This window comes from Panulirus ornatus, chromosome 17, assembly GCF_036320965.1.
Source record: "Panulirus ornatus isolate Po-2019 chromosome 17, ASM3632096v1, whole genome shotgun sequence".
Taxonomy (NCBI): Eukaryota; Metazoa; Arthropoda; class Malacostraca; order Decapoda; family Palinuridae; genus Panulirus; species Panulirus ornatus.
The window spans coordinates 35,387,647-35,410,344 of NC_092240.1; the positions used below are offsets into that span (position 1 = coordinate 35,387,647).

A 22,698-nucleotide genomic window follows, 5' to 3' on the forward strand; every position below is an offset into this window, starting at 1 on the left:
ACACCCCTGCCGCAAACCTACATTCACTGAGAGCCAATCACTTTCCTCTCTTCCTACACGTACACATGCCTTACATCCTCGATAAAAACTTTTCACTGCTTCTAACAACAAGGCAGAGTGGCAAGGTGGCATGGGATACTGAAATAACAGCTGTGGTAAATAAAATCTAAATGTTCTAGAGCCATGAGTGGCAGAAGAGGAATGAAAAACTGTAAATGGGTTGGATGGATATGGCATAAACATGAGCAAGTTGGGAGAAGGGTGTGATACAGTGACTAGTCTCCAAGTAATCTTGTTACATAGCAGTGAAAAAAGAGTAAAACTACAACAAATTTAATCTATTAACAAAATCAATGTCACTGTTGTTACAGGTGCCTGTTTTATACCTTTATATCTGTATTCAAATGCATACATTACCAAACAACCACAAGGGCCAACATTCTGAGGCTTGACATCACTAAATGTAAAAGATTAATGAAATGCTGTAAACAAATGAAAATCTTACCTTTAACGGAGATTTTGTAGGTGAGCATTTTCTTGGGCTTGTAAGGACAGTACTCCTATGTAGTCCCTGGATTTCTCTTTTAGTTGACTGAAAAAGAGATTACTTCTAAATTTCTCCAGTAATTTCTTTCTGCTATCATATTTTCATTACACAGCTATTTATAAACTATCAGTACTATAAATATGAAAGGGGCATTAGGAAGAAACATTAGGTAGATGTATTAGGGAGAAGCATTAAGCAGGAGCATTAGGTAGTAGTAGTCAGTAAGACCATTAGGTAGGGACCTCTGCAAACACTCTGTCAGAGTTGCCCTCTACTTGTGGTCTGTGTGGCACTGAAGGCTTTCTACCAGAGTTGCCCTCTGCTAATGGTCTGTGAGGAACTAAAGGATAAGAAGCAGCACTGTAGTTCACCAGTCAGGGAGACTATATTGCCATGGTCACCCTCAGAATTTCAAACAATTAGGAAAAGAACCAAAAGAAGAATCACACCAAGAGGAAAAGAAAGTAATGAAATCACTCACAGTTTACCACTGAAAAAATATATACAGAGGCAGCCTGATAAAAAAGTACATTATACACTAAATGAATTTCTGATAGTATTTCAGGATGACTAAGTATGAAGTAAAACATGGAAGTATTACATAAGAATAGGAATGACAGCCATTATTATTTCCCATAAAATTTTGTCTTCATTAATTCTGGATACACAAATATATTTGCACAACTAAACAACCTGGAAATATCAGGAAACATTTCTGGACTTAACCCCTTCCTCCAGCAGTCCTAAAATCGAAAGTACAATATGTACAGAATATTCTCAAATATCTTAAAATAATATCTCTATTTCTGTGTTAGCGAGGTAGTGCCAAGAACAAATGACTGAACCTTAGAGGAAAAAATCCTCACTGGGTTCCCTTCTGTTCCTTCTTATAGAAAAGTAAAAATTGCAGAGGAGAATTTCCAGCCCCTCCTTTTAGTTGCCTTCTACAACATGCAGGGAATACATGGGAAGTATTCTTTCTCCCTTATCTCAGTGATAATACAATGATATACATCAGAACCCAATGAGACAGTGTTTAAATGTGCTATGCTGCCTGTAACTTATGCTGCTCTGCTGCCAGGCACAGGTGGTACTCCATGAGTATTTCAGAGTGGTATTTTATGAAGTATTTTGTCTTAAACAAATATGATTACTAAGTGCATCAACAAACTATATGATCTTGTAAGAGTAACACACCTTCAATTTTTTTTAAAATATTATAAAGGTGAGAATCTTGTACAGGTTTCCTCGACATCTACACGTAAACTGACCACAGTATGGAAAAATTTTAGACTGCAGCATCTGGTAACAAAGAATGAGATGCCTCTTCTAGCATTAATGGCAGTACGTTTCATCCCTATCCCTGGGGATAGGGGTGAAAGAATACTTCCCATATATTCCCCATGTGTTGTAGAAGGTGACTAAAGGGAACGGGAGCAGGGGGCTGGAAAACCTCCCCTCCTTGTTTTTATCATTCTAAAAGGGGAAGCAGAGGGAGTCAAGCAGGGAGTGCTCATCCTCCTCGAAGGCTCAGACTAGGGTGTCTAAAAGTGTGTGGATGTAACCAAGATGACAAGATATTAGAGATAGGTAGTATGTTTGAGGAAAGGAGCCTGGATGTTTTGGCTCTGAGTGAAATGAAGCTCAAGGGTAAAGGGGAAGAGTGGTGTGGGAATGTCTTGGGAGTAAAGGTAGGGGTTGGTGAGAGGACAAGAGCAAAGGAAGGAATAGCACTTCTTCTGAAGCAGGAGTTGTGGGAGTATGTGATAGAGTGTAAGAAAGTAGATTCTAGATTGATGTGGGTAAAACTGAAAGTGGATGAAGAGAGATGGGTGATTATTGGTGCCTATGCATCTGGTCATGAAAAGAAAGATCATGAGAGGCAAGTGTTTTGGAAGCAGCTGAATGACTGTGTTAGCAGCATTGATGCATGAGACCGGGTTATAGTGATGGAGGATTTGAATGCGAAAGTGAGTAATGTGGCAGTTGAGGGTATAACTGGTGTACATGGGGTGTTCAGTGTTGGAAATGGAAATAGTAAAGAGCTTGTGGATTTGTGTGCTGAAAAAGGACTGGTGATTGGGAATACCTGGTTTAAAAAGAGAGATATACATAACTATATGTATGTGAGTAGGAGAGATGGTTAAAGGGCGTTGTTGGATTACATATTAATTGATAGGCATGTGAAAGAGAGACTTTTGAATGTAAATATTTTGAGAGGGGCAGCTGGAGGGATGTCTGATCACTATCTTGTGAAGGCGAAAGTGAAGATTTGTAGAGGTTTTCAGAAAAGAAGAAAGACTGATGGGGAGAAGAGAGTGGTGAGAGTAAGAGAGCTTGGAAAGGAGACTCATGTGAGAAAGTACCCGGAGAGATTGAGTGTAGAATGGCAAAAGGTGTGAGCAAATGACATGAGGGGAGGAATGGGATGTATTTAGGGAAGCAGTGATAGCTTGTACAAACATGCATGTGGTATGAAAAAGGTGGGAGATGGGCAGATTTGAAAGGGTACTGAGGGGTGGGATGAAGAAGTAAGGTTGTTAGTGAAAGAGAAGAGAGGCATTTGGAAAATTCTTGCAGGGAAGTAGTGCGAATGACAGGGAGATGTATAAAAGAAAGAGGCAGGAGATCAAGAGAAAGGTGCAAGAGGTAAAAAAGAGGGCAAATGAGAGTTTGAGGGAGAGAGTATCATAAAATTTTTGGAAAATAAGAAGACGTTTTGAAAGGAGGTAAATAACGAGCGTAAGACGAGAACAATTGAAAACACTGGTAAAGGGAGCACATGGTGAGGTAATAACAAGTAGTGATGAAGTGAGGAGATAGACTAAATACTTTAGAGGTTTGTTGAATGTGTTTCATGATAAAGTGGGAGATATAGGGTAGGTGTTTTGGTCAGGATGGTGTGCGAAGTGAGAGGGGTCAGGGAGAACGGTTTGGTAAACAGAGAAGAGGCAGTGAAAGCTTTGCGGAAGATGAAAGCCGGCAAGGTGGCAGGTTTGAATGGTATTGCAGTGGAATTTATCAAAAAAGGAAATGACTGTGTTGCCGATTGGTTGGTAAGGATATCCAATGTATGTATGGATCATGGTGAAGTGCCTGAGGATTGGTGGAATGCATGCACAGTGCCAGTGTACAAAGGGGATAAAGATGAGTGTTCAAATTACAGAAGCATAAGTTTGTTGAGTATTTCTGGGAAAATATTTGGGAGGGTATTGACTGAGAGGGTACTGTATTTTAACTTTATAAAAGGGGAAACAGAAGGAGTCACGCGAGGAGTGCTCATCCTCCTCGAAGGCTCAGATTGGGGTGTCTAAATGTGTGTGGATGTAATCAAGATAAGAAAAAAGGAGAGATAGGTAGTATGTTTGAGGAAAGGAACCTGGATGTTTTGGCTCTAAGTGAAATGATGCTAAAGGGTAAAGGGGAATAGTGGTTTGGGAATTTCTTGGGAGTAAAGTCAGGGGTTAGTGAGAGAACAAGAGCAAGGGAAGGAGTAGCACTACTCCTGAAACAGGAGTGGTGGGTGTATGTGATAGAGTGTAAGAAAGTAAATTCTAGATTGATATGGGTAAAACTGAAAGTGGATAGAGAGAGATAGGTGATTATTGGTGCATATGCACCTGGGCATGAGAAGAAAGATCATGTGAGGCAAGTGTTTTGGGAGCAGATGAGTGAGTGTGTTAGTAGTTTTGATGCACGAGACTGGGTCATAGTGATGGGTGATTTGAATGCAAAGGTGAGTAATGTGGCAGTTGAGGGAATAATTGGTGCACGTGGGGTGTTCAGTGTTGTAAATGGAAATGGTGAAGAGCTTGTAGATTTATGTGCTGAAAAAGGACTGGTGATTGGAAATACCTGGTTTAAAACGAGAAATATACATAAGCATACATATGTAAGTAGGAGAATGGCCAGAGAGCGTTATTGGATTACGTGTTAATTGATAGACGCGCGAAAGAGAGACTTTTGGATGTTAATGTGCTGAGAGGTGCAACTGGAGGGATGTCTGATCATTACCTTGTGGAGGCGGAAGTGAAGATTTGTAGAAGTTTTCAGAAAAGAAGAGATAATGTTGGGGTGAAGAGAGTGGTGAGAGTAAGTGAGCTTGGGAAGGAGACTTGTGTGAAGAAGTACCAGGAGAGACTGAGTAAAGAATGGAAAAAGGTGAGAACAAAGGACATAAGGGGAATGGGGGAGGAATGGGATGTATTTAGAAAACAGTGATGCCTTGCACAAAAGATGCTTGTGGCATGAGAAGCATGGGAGGTGGGCAGATTAGGAAGGGTAGTGAGTGGTGGGATGAAGAAGTAAGATTGTTAGTGAAAGACAAGAGAGAGGCATTTGGACAATTTTTGCACGGAAATAATGCAAATGAATGGGAGATGTATAAAAGAAAGAGGCAGGAGGTCAAGAGAAAGGTGTGAGACGTGAAAAAGAGGGCAAATGAGAGTTGGGGTGAGAGAGTATCATTAAATTTTAGGGAGAATAAAAAGATGTTTTGGAAGTGTGTAAGACATGGGAATCAATGGGAACTTCAGTGAAGGGGGCTAATGGGGAGGTGATAACAAGTAATGGTGATGTGAGGAGATGGAGTGAGTATTTTGAAGGTTTGTTGAATGTGTTTGATGATAAAGTGGCGGATATAGGGCGTTTTGGTCAAGGTGGTGTGCAAAGTGAGAGGGTTAGGGAGAATGATTTGGTAAACAGAGAAGGGGTAGTAAAAGCTTTGCGGAAGTTGAAAGCCGGCGAGTCAGCGGGTTTGGATGGTATTGCAGTGGAATTTATTAAAAAGGGGGTGACTGTATTATTGTCTGGTTGGTAAGGTTATTTAATGTATGTATGACTCATGGTGAGGCGCCTAGGGATTGGTGGAGTGCTTGCATAGTGCCATTGTACAGGCAAAGGGGATAAGAGTGAGTGCTCAAATTACAGAGGTATAAGTTTGTTTATGGATGGGGTTGTTAGGGAGGTAAATGCAAGAGTCTTGGAAAGAGGGGCAAGTATGAAGTCTGTTGGGGATGAGAGAGCTTGGGAAGTGAGTCAGTTGTTGTTCGCTGATGATACAGCGCTGGTGGCGGATTCATGTGAGAAACTGCAGAAGCTGGTGACGGAGTTTGGTAAAGTGTGTGGAAGAAGAAAGTTAAGAGTAAATGTGAATAAGAGCAAGGTTAATTATTAGGTACAGTAGGGTTGAGGGTCAAGTCAATTGGGAGGTGAATTTGAATGGAGAAAAACTGGAGGAAGTGAAGTGTTTTAGATATCTGGGAGTGGATCTGTCAGCGGATGGAACCATGGAAGCGGAAGTGGATCATAGGGTGGGGGAGGGGGCGAAAATTTTGGGAGCCTTGAAAAATGTGTGGAAGTTGAGAACATTATCTCGGAAAGCAAAAATGGGTATGTTTGAAGGAATAGTGGTTCCAACAATGTTGTATGGTTGCGAGGCGTGGGCTATGGATAGAGTTGTGCGCAGGAGGATGGAGGTGCTGGAAATGAGATGTTTGAGGACAATGTGTGGTGTGAGGTGGTTTGATCGAGTAAGTATCGTAAGGGTAAGAGAGATGTGTGGAAATAAAAAGAGCGTGGTTGAGAGAGCAGAAGAGGGTGTTTTGAAATGGTTTGGGCACATGGAGAGAATGAGTGAGGAAAGATTGACCAAGAGGATATATGTGTCGGAGGTGGAGGGAACGAGGAGAAGAGGGAGACCAAATTGGAGGTGGAAAGATGGAGTGAAAAGGATTTTGTGTGATCGGGGCCTGAACATGCAGGAGGGTGAAAGGAGGGCAAGGAATAGAGTGAATTGGAGCGATGTGGTATACAGGGGTTGACGTGCTGTCAGTGGATTGAATCAAGGCATGTGAAGCGTCCGGGGTGGGCCATGGAAAGCTGTGTAGGTATGTATATTTGCGTGTGTGGACGTGTGTATGTACATGTGTATGGGGTGGGTTGGGCCATTTCTTTCGTCTGTTTCCTTGCGCTACCTCGCAACCGCGGGAGACAGCGACGAGGTATATAAAAAAAAAAAAAAAAAAAAAAAAAAAGTTTGTTGAGTATTCCTGGGAAATTATATGGGAGGGTATTGATTGAGAGGGTGAAGGCATGTACAGAGCATCAGACTGGAGAAGAGCAGTGTGGTTCCAGAAGTGGTAGAGGATGTGTGGATCAGGTGTTTGCTTTGAAGAATGTATGTGAGAAATACTTAGAAAAGCAAATGGATTTGTATGTAGCATTTATGGATCTGGAAAAGGCATATGATAAGAGTTGACAGAGATGCTCTGTGGAAGGTATTAAGAACATATGGTGTGGGAAGCAAGTTGTTAGAGGCAGTGAAAAGTTTTTATAGAGGATGTAAGGCATGTGTACGTGTAGGAAGAGAGGAAAGTGATTGGTTCTCAGTGAATGTAGGTTTGCGGCAGGGGTGTGTGATGTCTCCATGGCTGTTTAATTTGTTTATGGATGGGGTTGTTAGGGAGGTGAATGCAAGAGTTTTGAAAAGAGGGTCAAGTATGCAGTCTGTTGTGGATGAGAGAGCTTGGGAAGTGAGTCAGTTGTTGTTCGCTGATGATACAGCGCTGGTGGCTGATTCGTGTGAGAAACTGCAGAAGCTGGTGACTGACCTTGGTAAAGTGTGTGAAAGAAGAGAACTGAGAGTAAATGTGAATTAGAGCAAGGTTATTAGGTACAGTAGGGTTGAGGGACAAGTCAATTGGGAGGTAAGTTTGAATGGAGAAAAACTGGAGGAAGTGAAGTGTTTTAGATATCTGGGAGTGGATTTGGCAGCGGATGGAACCATGGAAGCGGAAGTGAATCATAGGGTGGGGGAGGGGGCAAAAGTTCTGGGTGCGTTGAAGAATGTGTGGAAGTCGAGAACATTATCCCGGAAAGCAAAAATGGGTATGTTTGAAGGAATAGTGGTTCCAAAAATGTTGTATGGTTGCGAGGCATGGGCTATGGATAGAGTTGTGCGCAGGAGGGTGGATGTGCTGGAAATGAGATGTTTGAGGACAGTGTGTGGTGTGAGGTGGTTTGATCGAGTAAGTAATGTAAGGGTAAGAGAGATGTGTGGAAATGAAAAGAGCGTGGTTGAGAGAGCAGAAGAGGGTGTTTTGAAATGGTTTGGGCACATGGAGAGAATGAGTGAGGAAAGATTGACCAAGATGATATATTGACCAAGAGGATATATGTGTCGGAGGTGGAGGGAACGAGGAGAAGAGGGAGACCAAATTGGAGGTGGAAAGATGGAGTGAAAAGGATTTTGTGTGATCGGGGCCTGAACATGCAGGAGGGTGAAAGGAGGGCAAGGAATAGAGTGAATTGGAGCGATGTGGTATACAGGGGTTGACGTGCTGTCAGTGGATTGAATCAAGGCATGTGAAGCGTCCGGGGTGGGCCATGGAAAGCTGTGTAGGTATGTATATTTGCGTGTGTGGACGTGTGTATGTACATGTGTATGGGGTGGGTTGGGCCATTTCTTTCGTCTGTTTCGAGTATTCCTGGGAAATTATATGGGAGGGTATTGATTGAGAGGGTGAAGGCATGTACAGAGCATCAGACTGGAGAAGAGCAGTGTGGTTCCAGAAGTGGTAGAGGATGTGTGGATCAGGTGTTTGCTTTGAAGAATGTATGTGAGAAATACTTAGAAAAGCAAATGGATTTGTATGTAGCATTTATGGATCTGGAAAAGGCATATGATAAGAGTTGACAGAGATGCTCTGTGGAAGGTATTAAGAACATATGGTGTGGGAAGCAAGTTGTTAGAGGCAGTGAAAAGTTTTTATAGAGGATGTAAGGCATGTGTACGTGTAGGAAGAGAGGAAAGTGATTGGTTCTCAGTGAATGTAGGTTTGCGGCAGGGGTGTGTGATGTCTCCATGGCTGTTTAATTTGTTTATGGATGGGGTTGTTAGGGAGGTGAATGCAAGAGTTTTGAAAAGAGGGTCAAGTATGCAGTCTGTTGTGGATGAGAGAGCTTGGGAAGTGAGTCAGTTGTTGTTCGCTGATGATACAGCGCTGGTGGCTGATTCGTGTGAGAAACTGCAGAAGCTGGTGACTGACCTTGGTAAAGTGTGTGAAAGAAGAGAACTGAGAGTAAATGTGAATTAGAGCAAGGTTATTAGGTACAGTAGGGTTGAGGGACAAGTCAATTGGGAGGTAAGTTTGAATGGAGAAAAACTGGAGGAAGTGAAGTGTTTTAGATATCTGGGAGTGGATTTGGCAGCGGATGGAACCATGGAAGCGGAAGTGAATCATAGGGTGGGGGAGGGGGCAAAAGTTCTGGGTGCGTTGAAGAATGTGTGGAAGTCGAGAACATTATCCTGGAAAGCAAAAATGGGTATGTTTGAAGGAATAGTGGTTCCAAAAATGTTGTATGGTTGCGAGGCATGGGCTATGGATAGAGTTGTGCGCAGGAGGGTGGATGTGCTGGAAATGAGATGTTTGAGGACAGTGTGTGGTGTGAGGTGGTTTGATCGAGTAAGTAATGTAAGGGTAAGAGAGATGTGTGGAAATGAAAAGAGCGTGGTTGAGAGAGCAGAAGAGGGTGTTTTGAAATGGTTTGGGCACATGGAGAGAATGAGTGAGGAAAGATTGACAAAGATGATATATTGACCAAGAGGATATATGTGTCGGAGGTGGAGGGAACGAGGAGAAGTGGGAGGCCAAATTGGAAGTGGAAAGATGGAGTGAAAAAGATTTTGAGTGATCGGGGCCTGAACATGCAGGAGGGTGAAAGGCGGGCAAGGAATAGAGTGAATTGGATCGATGTGGTATACCGGGGTTGACGTGCTGTCAGTGGATTGAATCAGGGCATGTGAAGCTTCTGGGGTAAACCATGGAAAGCTGTGTAGGTATGTATATTTGCGTGTGTGGACATGTATGTATATACATGTGTATGGGGGTGGGTTGGGCCATTTCTTTCGTCTGTTTCCTTGCGCTACCTCGCAAATGCAGGAGACCGAAAAAAAAAAAAAAAAAAAAAAAAAAAAAAAAAAAAAAAAAGTGGGTGGGTTGGGTCATTCTTTTGTCTGTTTCCTTGCGCTACCTCGCTAATGCGGGAGACAGCGACAAAGCAAAATAAATAAATAATAAATATATCCCTGGGGATAGGGGATTAAGAATACTTCACACGTATTCCTCACGTGTCGTAGAAGGCGACTAAAGGGGACGGGAGCGGGGGCCAGAAACCCTCCCATCCTTGTATTTTAACTTTCTAAAAGGGGAAACAGAAGAAGGAGTCACGCGAGGAGTGCTCATCCTCCTCGAAGGCTCAGATTGGGGTGTCTAAATGTGTGTGGATGTAACCAAGATGAGAAAAAAGGAGAGATAGGTAGTATGTTTGAGGAAAGGAACCTGGATGTTTTGGCTCTCAGTGAAACGAAGCTAAAGGGTAAAGGGGAAGAGTGGTTTGGGAATGTCTTGTAAGTAAAGTCAGGGGTTAGTGAGAGGACAAGAACAAGGGAAGGAGTAGCACTACTCCTGAATCAGGAGTTGTGGGAGTATGTGATAGAGTGTAAGAAAGTAAATTCTAGATTGATATGGGTAAAACTGAAAGTTGATGGAGAGAGATGGGTGATTATTGGTGCATATGCACCTGGGCATGAGAAGAAAGATCATGAGAGGCAAGTGTTTTGGGAGAAGCTGAATGAGTGTGATAGTGGTTTTGATGCACAAGATCGGGTTACAGTGATGGGTGATTTGAATGCAAAGGTGAGTAATGTGGCAGTTGAGGGAATACTTGGTATACATGGAGTGTTCAGTGTTGTAAATGGAAATGGTGAAGAGTTTGTAGATTTATGTGCTGAAAAAGGACTGGTGATTGGGAATACCTGGTTTAAAAAGCGAGATATACATAAGTATACGTATGTAAGTAGGAGAGATGGCCAGAGAGCGTTATTGGATTACGTGTTAATTGACAGGCGCGCGAAAGAGAGACTTTTGGATGTTAATGTGCTGAGAGGTGCAACTGGAGGGATGTCTGATCATTATCTTGTGGAAGCAAAGGTAAAGATTTGTGGGGATTTTCAGAAAAGAAGAGAGAATGTTGGGGTGAAGAGAGTGGTGAGAGTAAGTGAGCTTGGGAAGGAGACTTGTATGAGGAAGTACCAGGAGAGACTGAGTACAGAATGGAAAAAGGTGAGAACAAAGGAGGTAAGGGGACAGGGGGAGGAATGGGATGTATTTAGGGAAGCAGTGATGGCTTGCGCAAAAGATGCTTGTGGCATGAGAAGCGTGGGAGGTGGGTTGATTAGAAAAGGTAGTGAGTGGTGGGATGAAGAAGTAAGATTATTAGTGAAAGAGAAGAGAGAAGCATTTGAATGATTTTTGCAGGGAAAAAATGCAAATGAGTGTGAGAGGTATAAAAGAAAGAGGCAGGAGGTCAAGAGAAAGGTGCAAGAGGTGAAAAAGAAGGCAAATGAGAGTTGGGGTGAGAAAGTATCATTAAATTTCAGGGAGAATAAAAAGATGTTTTGGAAGGAGGTAAATAAAGTGTGTAAGACATGGGAGCAAATGGTAACTTCAGTCAAGGGGGCAAATGGGGATGTGAAAACAAGTAGTGGTAATGTGAGAGGGAGATGGAGTGAGTATTTTGAAGGTTTGTTGAATGTGTTTGATGATAGAGTGGCAGATGTGGGGTGTCTTGGTCGAGATGGTGTGCAAAGTGAGAGGGTTAGGGAAAATGATTTGGTAAATAGAGAAGAGGTAGTAAAAGCTTTACGGAAGATGAAAGCCGGCAAAGCGGTAGGTCTGGATGGCATTGCAGTGGAATTTATTAAAAAAGGGGGTGACTGTATTGTTGACTGGTTGGTAAGGTTATTTAATGTATGTATGATTCATGGTGAGGTGCCTGAGGATTGGCGGAATGCTTGCATAGTGTCATTGTACAAAGGCAAAGGGGATAAGAGTGAGTGTTCAAATTACAGAGGTATAAGTTTGTTGAGTATTCCTGGTAAATTATATGGGAGGGTATTGATTGAGAGGGTGAAGGCATATACAGAGCATCAGATTGGGGAAGAGCAGTGTGGTTTCAGAAGTGGTATATGGATGTGTGGATCAGGTCTTTGCTTTGAAGAATGTATGCAAGAAATACTTAGAAAAACAAATGGATTTGTATGTAGCATTTATGGATCTGGAGAAGGCATATGATAGAGTTGATAGAGATGCTCTGTGGAAAGTATTAAGAATATATGGTGTGGGAGGCAAGTTGTTAGAAGCAGTGAAAAGTTTTTATAGAGGATGTAAGGCATGTGTACGTGTAGGAAGAGAGGAAAGTGATTGGTTCTCAGTGAATGTAGGTTTGCGGCAGGGGTGTGTGATGTCTCCATGGTTGTTTAATTTGTTTATGGATGGGGTTGTTAGGGAGGTGAATGCAAGAGTTTTGGAAAGAGGGGCAAGTATGCAGTCTGTTGTGGATGAGAGAGCTTGGGAAGTGAGTCAGTTGTTGTTCACTGATGATACAGCGCTGGTGGCTGATTCATGTAAGAAACTGCAGAAGCTGGTGACTGAGTTTGGTAAAGTGTGTGAAAGAAGAAAGTTAAGAGTAAATGTGAATAAGAGCAAGGTTATTAGGTACAGTAGGGTTGAGGGTCAAGTCAATTGGGAGGTAAGTTTGAATGGAGAAAAGCTGGAGGAAGTGAAGTGTTTTAGATATCTGGGAGTGGATCTGGCAGCGGATGGAACCATGGAAGCAGAAGTGAATCATAGGGTGGGGGAGGGGGCGAAAATTCTGGGAGCCTTGAAGAATGTTTGGAAGTCGAGAACATTATCTCGGAAAGCAAAAATGGGTATGTTTGAAGGAATAGTGGTTCCAACAATGTTGTATGGTTGCGAGGCGTGGGCTATGGATAGAGTTGTGCGCAGGAGGGTGGATGTGCTGGAGATGAGATGTTTGAGGACAATATGTGGTGTGAGGTGGTTTGATCGAGTAAGTAATGTAAGGGTGAGAGAGATGTGAGAAATAAAAAGAGTGTGGTTGAGAGAGCAGAAGAGGGTGTTTTGAAATGGTTTGGTCACATGGAGAGAATGAGTGGGGAAAGACTGACCAAGAGGATATATGTGTCAGAGGTGGAGGGAACGAGGAGAAGTGGGAGACCAAATTGGAGGTGGAAAGATGGAGTGAAAAAGATTTTGAGTGATTGGGGCCTGAACATGCAGGAGGGTGAAAGGCGTGCAAGGAATAGAGTGAATTGGAACGATGTGGTATACCGGGGTCGTGTGCTGTCAATGGATTGAACCAGGGCATGTGAAGCGTCTGGGGTAAACTATGGAAAGTGTGTGGGGCCTGGATGTGGAAAGGGAGCTGTGGTTTCGGTGCATTATTACATGACAGCTAGAGACTGAGTGTGAACGAATGGGGCCTTTGGTGTTTTTCCTAGCGCTACCTCGCACACATGAGGGGGGAGGGGGTTGTTATTCCATGTGTGGCGGGGTGGCGATGGGAACAATTAAAGGCAGACAGTATGAATTATGTACATGTGTATATATGTATATGTCTGTGTGTCTATATATATGTGTACATTGAGATTTATAGGTATGTATTTTGTGCGTGTGTGGACATGTATGTATATACATGTGTATATGGGCGGGTTGGGCCATTCTTTCGTCTGTTTCCTTGCGCTACCTCGCTAACGCAGGAGACAGCGACAAAGTAAAATAAATAAATAAATAAAAATAAATATATTGACTGAGAGGGATAAGGCATGTACAAAGCATCAGATTGGGGAAGAGCAGTGTAGTTTCAGAAGTGGTAGAGGATGTGTGGATGTGTCACTAAATCGTAAGTTGGACCATCTTATTGAAAACAGCGACTGGACCAAGAACACAAACCCATCTTTTGTGGTAAACCTGTCTAATAAACAACTAGATAAAATTTCCTTGTGTGCCTTAGGCTATGGTTTAAGTTTTGTGTGTTCTAACAGGGAAGCCAGCTGTGTTGATGTCACAAAGTCTTTCTGTAATTTAGAAAAATACAGTAATTTAAGTAATGATGATATTAATATCTGTAAGGGTTTAGTGTATGCCAGTCTGTCAAAACCAGTGGAAGCTAATTGCCCTAAAAGATTCATAAGAGCTATTAACACCTTAAAAAAAGACAAGGATATACATATTACTAAAGCAGATAAGGCTAACACTGTTGTGATTTTAGAAAAAAGTAACTATTTATCAAAAATGAATGACCTTCTAAATGATAACACAACATATTCTAAACTTAGTAAAAATCCCTTAGAAGCAGTTAATTCTCACTTCAATAAAGAAATGAAGTTGTTGTTGAAAGGTAATGATTCTCTTATCAAAAGTTTGTCATCTTTGTCCCCTTCACTGCAATATATGTATGGACTTATCAAAACACATAAACAGAATTTTCCAGCAAGACCTATAGTGAGTTCAGTAGGCTCTATCACATACAAATTGTCAAAATGGTTAGTTTCTTTATTAAGCCCTTAAGTAGGTAAGGTATCAAATTCTAATATCATGAACAATGTAGATTTAGTCAACAAGCTAAACAATATCAATATCAATTTTGATTTCAAACTAGTTAGCTTTGATGTTTCCTCACTTTTCAGTAAAGTTCCAGTTGATGACCTTTTAGAATATTCATTTGATGTCTTGGATGATATTCATTTACCTGTTTCAAAGTCTAACTTCATTGAACTGATAAAATTGTGTATACAAGACAGTGTATTTCAATTCAATGGAGATTATTATGCTCAAAAATTTGGTATATCAATGGGTAACCCTCTTTCACCTGTACTAAGTAATTTTGCTATGGAATTTTTTGAAACAAAATTACTAAAGGATATCTTACCTTCTAATGCAATTTGGTTTAGGTATGTAGATGATGTTCTTTGTGTTAAATGAAAATTTACAAATATTTCTCCCCTTACTTAACAATTTTGTACCTTCCATCAAATTTACTGTAGAAAATGAAAATAATGGTATGTTACCGTTTTTAGATTGCATGATCCATAGACAAGAAAACAAGTTTAAGTTTAGCATATACAGAAAACCCACCAATGTATGCTCATGTATCCATTATTATTCATCTCAACATGACAGAGTTAAAATATCATCATTTCAATCTATGTTCCTTAGGGCATTACGTATTTGCAGTCCAGAGTTTATTGATGATGAGTTTGAGATGATATATTATATTGGATCTAAGTTAAAGTACCCTAGATCTTTCATTGATAAATCCCTTAAGTTAGCAAAGAAATCATTTTATAGCGTAGAACCCAAACCTCCCATTGACACCAAGAATCTTTTAGTTCTCCCTTTTAATAATAATTTCACTTTGCTTCCCATGTTGCTTAAATCCTTTAATGTAAATGTTGCCTTTAGCAACAATAATACTATAAAGAATATCTTAATCAGGAATTCACCAGAAAATTCTCTTGGTTGTATCTATAAAGTGCCTTGTGGAAACTGTGATAAATTATATGTTGGTCAGACTGGTAAGGATCTTTCTGTTAGACTTAAGCAACATAAATATAGTATAAGAACGGGACAAGAATAAAATGCCTTGTTTAATCATGTTAAAAACTATGATCATTGTATTGACTGGAGTAATGCCATCTCAGTTATTAACTCTATTACCAAGAGAAATATCATTGCATCTTCTATTATCAAATACACAAAGAATTATAATCTTAATATTAGTGATGGTCTATACAAATTAGATAACTTTAGTGTTGATAAGATTTGTAAAATGATAAGTTTATGAACACTCGTTGTATGTTTTGGACAATCACATGTTTACCAAATGGTGTCCTAGCTTTGTCTCTTCGATGTATATCAACTGACTGTTATATTTCTCTCTTGTGTCTCCCCTGATGATGTGATTATTACACGAAAGTGCACTTGGGAACTTTTCGTGTTTCATTTTCCCCATGGAAAAAGATTTGTAGAGGTTTTCAGAAAAAAATAGAGAATGTTGGGGTGAAGAGGGTGGTGAGAGTAAGTGAGCTTGGGAAGAGACTTGTGTGAGGAAGTACCAGGAGAGACTGAATACAGAATGGAAAAAGGTGAGAACAAAGGACGTAAGGGGAGTGGGAGAGGAATGGGATGTATTAAGGGAAGCAGTGATGGCTTTCGCAAAAGATGCTTGTGGCATGAGAAGCTTGGGAGGTGGGCAGATTAAAAAGGGTAGTGAGTGGTGGGATGAAGAAGTAAGATTATTAGTGAAAGAGAAGAGAGAGGCATTTAGATGATTTTTGCAGGGAAATAATGCAAATGACTGGGAGATGTATAAAGGAAAGAGGCAGGAGGTCAAGAGAAAGGTGCAAGAGGTGAAAAAGAGGGCAAATGAGAGTTGGGGTGAGAGAGTATCATTAAATTTTAGGGAGAATTAAAAGATGTTTTGGAGGGAGGTAAATAGAGTGCGTAAGACAAGGGAACAAATGGGAACTTCAGTGAAGGGGGCTAATGGGGAGGTGGAAACAAGTAGTGGTGATGTGAGAAGGAGATGGAGTGAGTATTTTGAAGGTTTGTTGAATGTGTTTGATGATAGAGTGGCAGATATAGGGTATTTTGGTTGAGGTGGTGTGCAAAGTGAGAGGGTTAGGGAAAATGATTTGGTAAACAGAGAAGAGGTAGTAAAAGCTTTGCGGAAGATGAAAGCCGGCAAGGCAGCGGCTTTGGATGGTATTGCAGTGGAATCTATTAAAAAACGGGGTGACTGTATTGTTGACTGGTTGGTAAGGTTATCCAATGTATGTATGATTCATGGTGAGATGCCTGAGGATTGGCGGAATGCTTGCATAATGCCATTGGACAAAGGCAAAGGGGATAAGAGTGAGTGCTCAAATTACAGAGGTATAAGTTTGTTGAGTATTCCTGGGAAATTATAAGGGAGGGTATTGATTGAGATGGTGAAGGCATGTACAGAGCATCAGATTGGGGAAGAGCAGTGTGGTTTCAGAAGTGGTAGAGGATGTGTGGATCAGGTGTTTGCTTTGAAGAATGTATGTGAGAAATACTTAGAAAAGCAAATGGATTTGTATGTAGCATTTATGGATCTGGAGAAGGCATATGATAAAGTTGATAGAGATGCTCTGTGGAAGGTATTAAGAATATATGGTGTGGGAGGCAAGTTGTTAGAAGCAGTGAAAAGTTTTTATAGAGGATGTAAGGCATGTGTACGTGTAGGAAGAGAGGAAAGTGATTGGTTCTCAGTGAATGTAGGTTTGCGGCAGGGGTGTGTGATGTCTCCATGGTTGTTTAATTTGTTTATGGATGGGGTTGTTAGGGAGGTGAATGCAAGAGTTTTGGAAAGAGGGGCAAGTATGCAGTCTGTTGTGGATGAGAGAGCTTGGGAAGTGAGTCAGTTGTTGTTCACTGATGATACAGCGCTGGTGGCTGATTCATGTAAGAAACTGCAGAAGCTGGTGACTGAGTTTGGTAAAGTGTGAGAAAGAAGAAAGCTGAGAGTGAATGTGAATAAGAGCAAGGATATTAGGTACAGTAGGGTTGAGGGTCAAGTCAATTGGGAGGTAAGTTTGAACGGAGAAAAACTGGAGGAAGTGAAGTGTTTTAGATATCTGGGAGTGGATCTGGCAGCGGATGGAACCATGGGAGCGGAAGTGAATCATAGGGTGGGGGAGGGGGCGAAAGTTCTGGGAGCGTTGAAGAATGTGTGGAAGTCAAGAACATTATCTCGGAAAACAAAAATGGGTATGTTTGAAGGAATAGTGGTTCTAACAATGTTATATGGTTGCGAGGCGTGGGCCATAGATAGAGTTGCTGGATGTGCTGGAAATGAGATGTTTGAGGACAATATGTGGTGTGAGATGGTTTAATCGAGTAAGTAATAATAGGGTAAGAGAGATGTGTGGTAATAAAAAGAGTGTGGTTGAGAGAGCAGAAGAGGGTGTTTTGAAATGGTTTGGTCACATGGAGAGAATGAATGAGGAAAGATTGACCAAGAGGATATGTCAGAGGTGGAGGGAACGAGGAGAAGTGGGAGACCAAACTGGAGGTGGAAAGATGGAGTGAAAAAGATTTTGAGTGATTGGGGCCTGAACATGCAGGAGGGTGACAGGCGTGCAAGGAATAGAGTGAATTGGAACAATGTGGTATACAGGGGTAGACGTGCTGTCAATGGATTGAACCAGGGCATGTGAAGCATCTGGATGTGGAAAGGGAGCTGTGGTTTCGGTGCATTATTACATGACTGCTAGAGACTGAGTGTGAACAAATGTGGCCTTTGTTGTCTTTTCCTAGCGCTACCTCGCACACAGGACGGGGGAGGGTTTTTTTATTTCATGTGTGGCGGGGTGGCGATGGGAATAAATAAAGGCAGAAAGTATGAATTGTGTACATGTGTATATATGTATATGTCTGTGTGTGTATATATATGCATACATTGAGATGTATAGGTATGTACATTGGCGTGTGTGGACATGTGTGTATATGCATGTGTATGTGGGTGGGTTGGGCCGTCCTTTTGTCTGTTTCCTTGCGTTACCTCGCTAACATGGGAGACAGTGACAAAGCAAGATAAATAAAAGAATAAATAATGTATACGTTGACATGTATAGGTATTTATATGTGTGTGTATGGACGTGTATGTATATACAAGTGTAGTGGGTGGGTTGGGCCATTCTTTCGTCTGTTTCCTTGCGCTACCTCGCTAATGTGGGACACAGTAACAAAGTATAATAAATAAATATAAATAAATGAGTGGTTGGGCCATTTTTCTTCTGTTTACTTGTGCTACCTTACTGACACGGGAAACAGCGATTAAGTATAATAAATAAATTAACAAGTTTCACCTTGGTACAGAGGTGGCTAATTCAAGAATCAATAACATATACATCCCACCTGCAGTGAATGGATATATCAGGTAATGGGCCTTTCAAGGGGTCAAGAGCACTTATCATGGTGTGATATTATCAAGGTATGATATAAAAATTAATCCCATAATCCATATATTGTGTATGAATGACTAACTTAATAAACCCATTTGCTGTTTTCATTGCATATAAGCAAATCAGTCACAACTACTGTTATTGTCACTTCTGTGCTACACAGGATTTCTGCTTTTTTTTTCTTTTCAAATATTCAAATTTCTAGGCTGCTTCTTAATGTCCTTCCAGGAAGTGCCGTCATCAGAAGGGATAAATTGCACAACACCATAGTTGCATTTACTGCAGTATGTCAGCTTATCGATGAAAATTGTACAGTGATGGAATGTGCCTTCAAAAATAAGGAATTAAAGGAAATGCTGAGAGCCTACATCTCTGAAGATGACAGAAATACCTGTGATACCACTACAAGGGTAATGATGAATAAGATGCCTACCAGCCCCATTCATCAACACAGTGATAATCATAATGTCTGATAATAGAGAAGTGTATAAAATTCATGTACCAACTGAAATTTCACACTCTATTCTAAAGTCAAAAGAAGAAAAACGACTGGAATACAAACACCAATAGGAAAAAATTATTCAGAAAATAAGAACAAACAATGCAGAATCTGTAACTGTGTGTAAATATACAAATACAATAATGCACTGACTGGACAGTTCTTTGAGAGATGTTAAGATAGAGCAATTAGAAGACATAACTGAAATTAAGCAAGAAACTTATTAAAAAAGATATGAACATATACTTTTATAGTATAAAAATGGTAGAAGAATGGAACAAAATGACTGAGGACATGGTTAATGCAAACAGCATACATAAATCTAAGATGCTGTATGATAGCAGAGAATGCCAAAAAGATGGGGCCCTTAGAGTATAAAACTCCCTCTCCATATGGTACAAATATGTAATTACAAATAGTTAACAAAGTTACTGTGGTGCCCTGGTCCAGACCAGCCAGTACACAAGCAACTTTTGCTGAATCCCAATAAAGTTATTCCTTTCTATAATATCAGCCATCTGTATATATCATAGACCTTCTCTTCTTTTTCATACTTATTTGCTGTTTCCCATGTTTGCAAGGCAGTGCCATGAACAAACAAAGAAAGGCCTCGTTTGCTCAGATCCAATCTTTAGCCGTCATGTACAATGCACTGGAACCACAGCTACCTATCCGCAACCTGGCCCAAAAGACCTTTCTGTGGTTTCCCTCAGCTACTCCATGTGACCTGGTTGAATCCACTAACAGGACATATATGCCACATCACACCATTTCACTTTCACTTGTGCACACCTTTCACCCTCCAGGCCCCAAGCACTCAAAAACTCTTTTACATCTTTCCATCTTCAATTTTGCTTCTGACACACACATCCCCTTTGTTAGCATCTCCTTACTCATTGTCTCCATATGCCTAAGACTATTTCAGCATACCCTTTTCAACTCTTTCAACCATACTCTTCTTTTACCATACCTCTCTCTTACCTTATCATTACTTTTTCAATCAACCCTCCTCACACACATATTGACTTCAAACGTTTATTTTCCAACACTTGCATCCTCCTCCATACATTCTCACATTAATACAACATCTTTGGAACTACTATGCCTTCAAACATATCCATTTTCACCCTCTAAGACTGCAACCTCCTCTAGGCATTCCTCAATTCTCTCAGAACCTTCACACCTCACCCACCCTACAACTCACTTCTGCTTACATGGTTTTCCATTTGCTGTCATGTCCTCTCCAAGGTATCTACCCATCCCACTTCCTCCAAGTTTTCTCCATTCTAACTCACACGCCCAACTAACCTGTCTCTCTGCACTGTTAAACCTAATAACTTTACTCATTTTTAAAACTTCTCTGACCTTCCTCCTTTCACACACTCTCCTAAACTCTGACACCATCTGCAGTTTCTCAGTAGACTCTGCCACCAGTGCTGTGTCATCAGCAAACAACAAATGACTAACATCCCAGGCTCCCCTTACCCCCCTACAGCCTGCATACCTGCCCCTCTCTGCATGAACCTTGCATTTACCTCCCTCACCATCCCATTCATAAGCAAATCTAAAAAGTCATGGTGACTTTCCAGCTGACCCACTTGGGGACAGATAAAAAAATTAAGGAAAGACAACGGGAAAATGGAAAACTAAGGAATGAAAGACACTGGAAAAATGGAACAAGGGAAGGAAAGACAACAGGAAAATGGAATTGCACAACCTAAATCATTCCAATTATTACTAACCTGATTATTTGTACTATTTTCTTCCAAAGCTGTCCCTTCTTCCTCTACAATCTGATTCTCCTTTAGAAGAGAGTCTCCCTCTTTTCTATATATATCCATCTCACGGTATTCTCCATGGCGATCTTCACTGTGGTACACCATTTTCTTGTAAACATTTTTCTTTATTACTTTGCGTAATCTTTCTGTTTGGCTTTTGGTTTTCTTGTGATCTGGGGGAAAAAAAAAATGATTGGTGAAAAGTAATATGCCAAATAATTTCACTCAGCCCAGTCAACTGGAATATAAAAAGGATCATGATAAATGGTAAGTTTAACAATAGTTAAGGTTATTGATAAACATTCTTTGGCCCTTAACAATCCCTCAGACCTTTTACTGAATTGTGAATAAGGTTATTTCATTTGTATCTATATCTTTTTCTAATAACATGAAAAATAAATTGGGACAGCAGCCAATGATGCAATATATGTGCATGGTGATCTGGAAAAAAAAAAGAAGAAAAAAGTGAAAAGTGATATGTTAAATAATATCACTCAGACCAATCAACTGGAATATAAGAATGATGTGGTACTGTTCAGTTTAGTGATAAAGATTCTTTAGCCTTTACCAGGTAAGGGATTGTTAATCCCTTACCTGTTAAGGATTTCTGGATAAGGTTATTTCATCTGTACTTATATCTTTTTCTAATAAATAGAATAATAAAATGGGACAGCAGCCAATCATGAAATGTACATTGTTATGAACCTGTGCATTCATTATCACGAACCTGCATGTTCGTTGTGTTTATGATAGAGATTTGTATGCTTAGGTAAGCCATGTGGTGACCTGGGAGGCCCCAAGAGATTCCTTGACCTGTCCCACATGTACCTGTGATCTCACACCCCTCAAGTCAGGTGGCCAAGATTAGCAGTGTATCTGCAACCAACCTGCTAATTACTTCTCAGGGCCCATGGTCAAGTGACCTAGGGTCAGCCATGAGGTCATGCCTGGGAAAGTTCACCCACCCATCCTGGTTGTGTTATCAGAGATGCAGGGCTGGGCCACTGGAGAGTATGAGGGCCGGACCTTAGGCCTCCTTCAGCCAATCACGTCAGGATGAGGGTGTGACAGTTAGTCTTTTGACCAATCAAGGGCATTTGTGGTCATTCCAGCCTATTGTAGACATAGGTGGTGGGTCAAGGTATGGCTAGCTGTTCCCACATGGCTGTTCCTTCAGATGAAAGGCTTAGACGACAGTCTAGGAGCCGATTCCTTCAGCAGACCCGTGTCCAGAGAGGTAACAAAGGCTTTCTTTGTCTCGAACCCCACAGCCACCACTGCCCTAGATTGTAACATATACTGATTCATGTCAGGTCTGAGTGCAACAATGTATCATAACATGTCACAGAATTACCCAACGAATAAGTGTCTTGTATCATGCTTTCATAGTTAACTTGTCATAAAGGAAAGAGATCTGGTCTGAAATCTTACCTGGAATGTAGAATGAGGAATATTGAATGTTAAGTGTCAACAAAAGTGTTTGTACCCGATTAATGTGCTTTGTTATCTTGTATTCTTATTTCCTGTATTATATGTAGATTTAACCCTGGTGTTTGCTTTCATTCCATGACGTTAAGATAGCGTTATCCAGTGTGCATAATAAATATAATTGACGGTCTTTCCCAGTAGGATTCATAACAACATGCAGGGTCAAGATAAACTTGCAAATGGGGAGCTAAGCTGAAGAGATGCTGAGTTGCTAGAACAACACAAATATACTGCTGAGGATGCAATGGACTATTGGACTTCTGGCAATTTAGAATCGAAACACTGGATGACTGTTGGAATACTGTTAGAGATTGACTTAATTTCTTCATTATTATAAGTATCACCACAGACAATCACTGTATTGGAGATTTGGATATGTGATGCAGATGTATTGGAAGCATACTGGAGAAGATGAAATGATGTACATTATACATAACTCTTCTTATGTGCTAAGTTCCAGCACTAGCTTTTCACCCTTTCCTACATGAAGACACTATGGTCATTGAAACATTCATTTTTTTCTACTTAAAGC

At 40.8% G+C, this 22,698-nt stretch overlaps 1 protein-coding gene across 2 annotated transcripts in view; it reads right to left on the reverse strand.

The window, feature by feature from the left end:
• Nucleotides 1-22,698, reverse strand: part of LOC139754679 (uncharacterized) — a 327,464-nt gene that overhangs the window by 95,481 nt on the left and 209,285 nt on the right. For both annotated transcript variants that reach the window (XM_071672228.1, XM_071672229.1), the window contains 2 exons: nucleotides 20,643-20,851; nucleotides 506-592 (listed from right to left, as the gene is read on the reverse strand). In XM_071672228.1, the coding sequence (XP_071528329.1) occupies nucleotides 506-592; nucleotides 20,643-20,851 (296 nt within the window). The remainder of the gene's footprint in view (nucleotides 1-505; nucleotides 593-20,642; nucleotides 20,852-22,698) is intronic.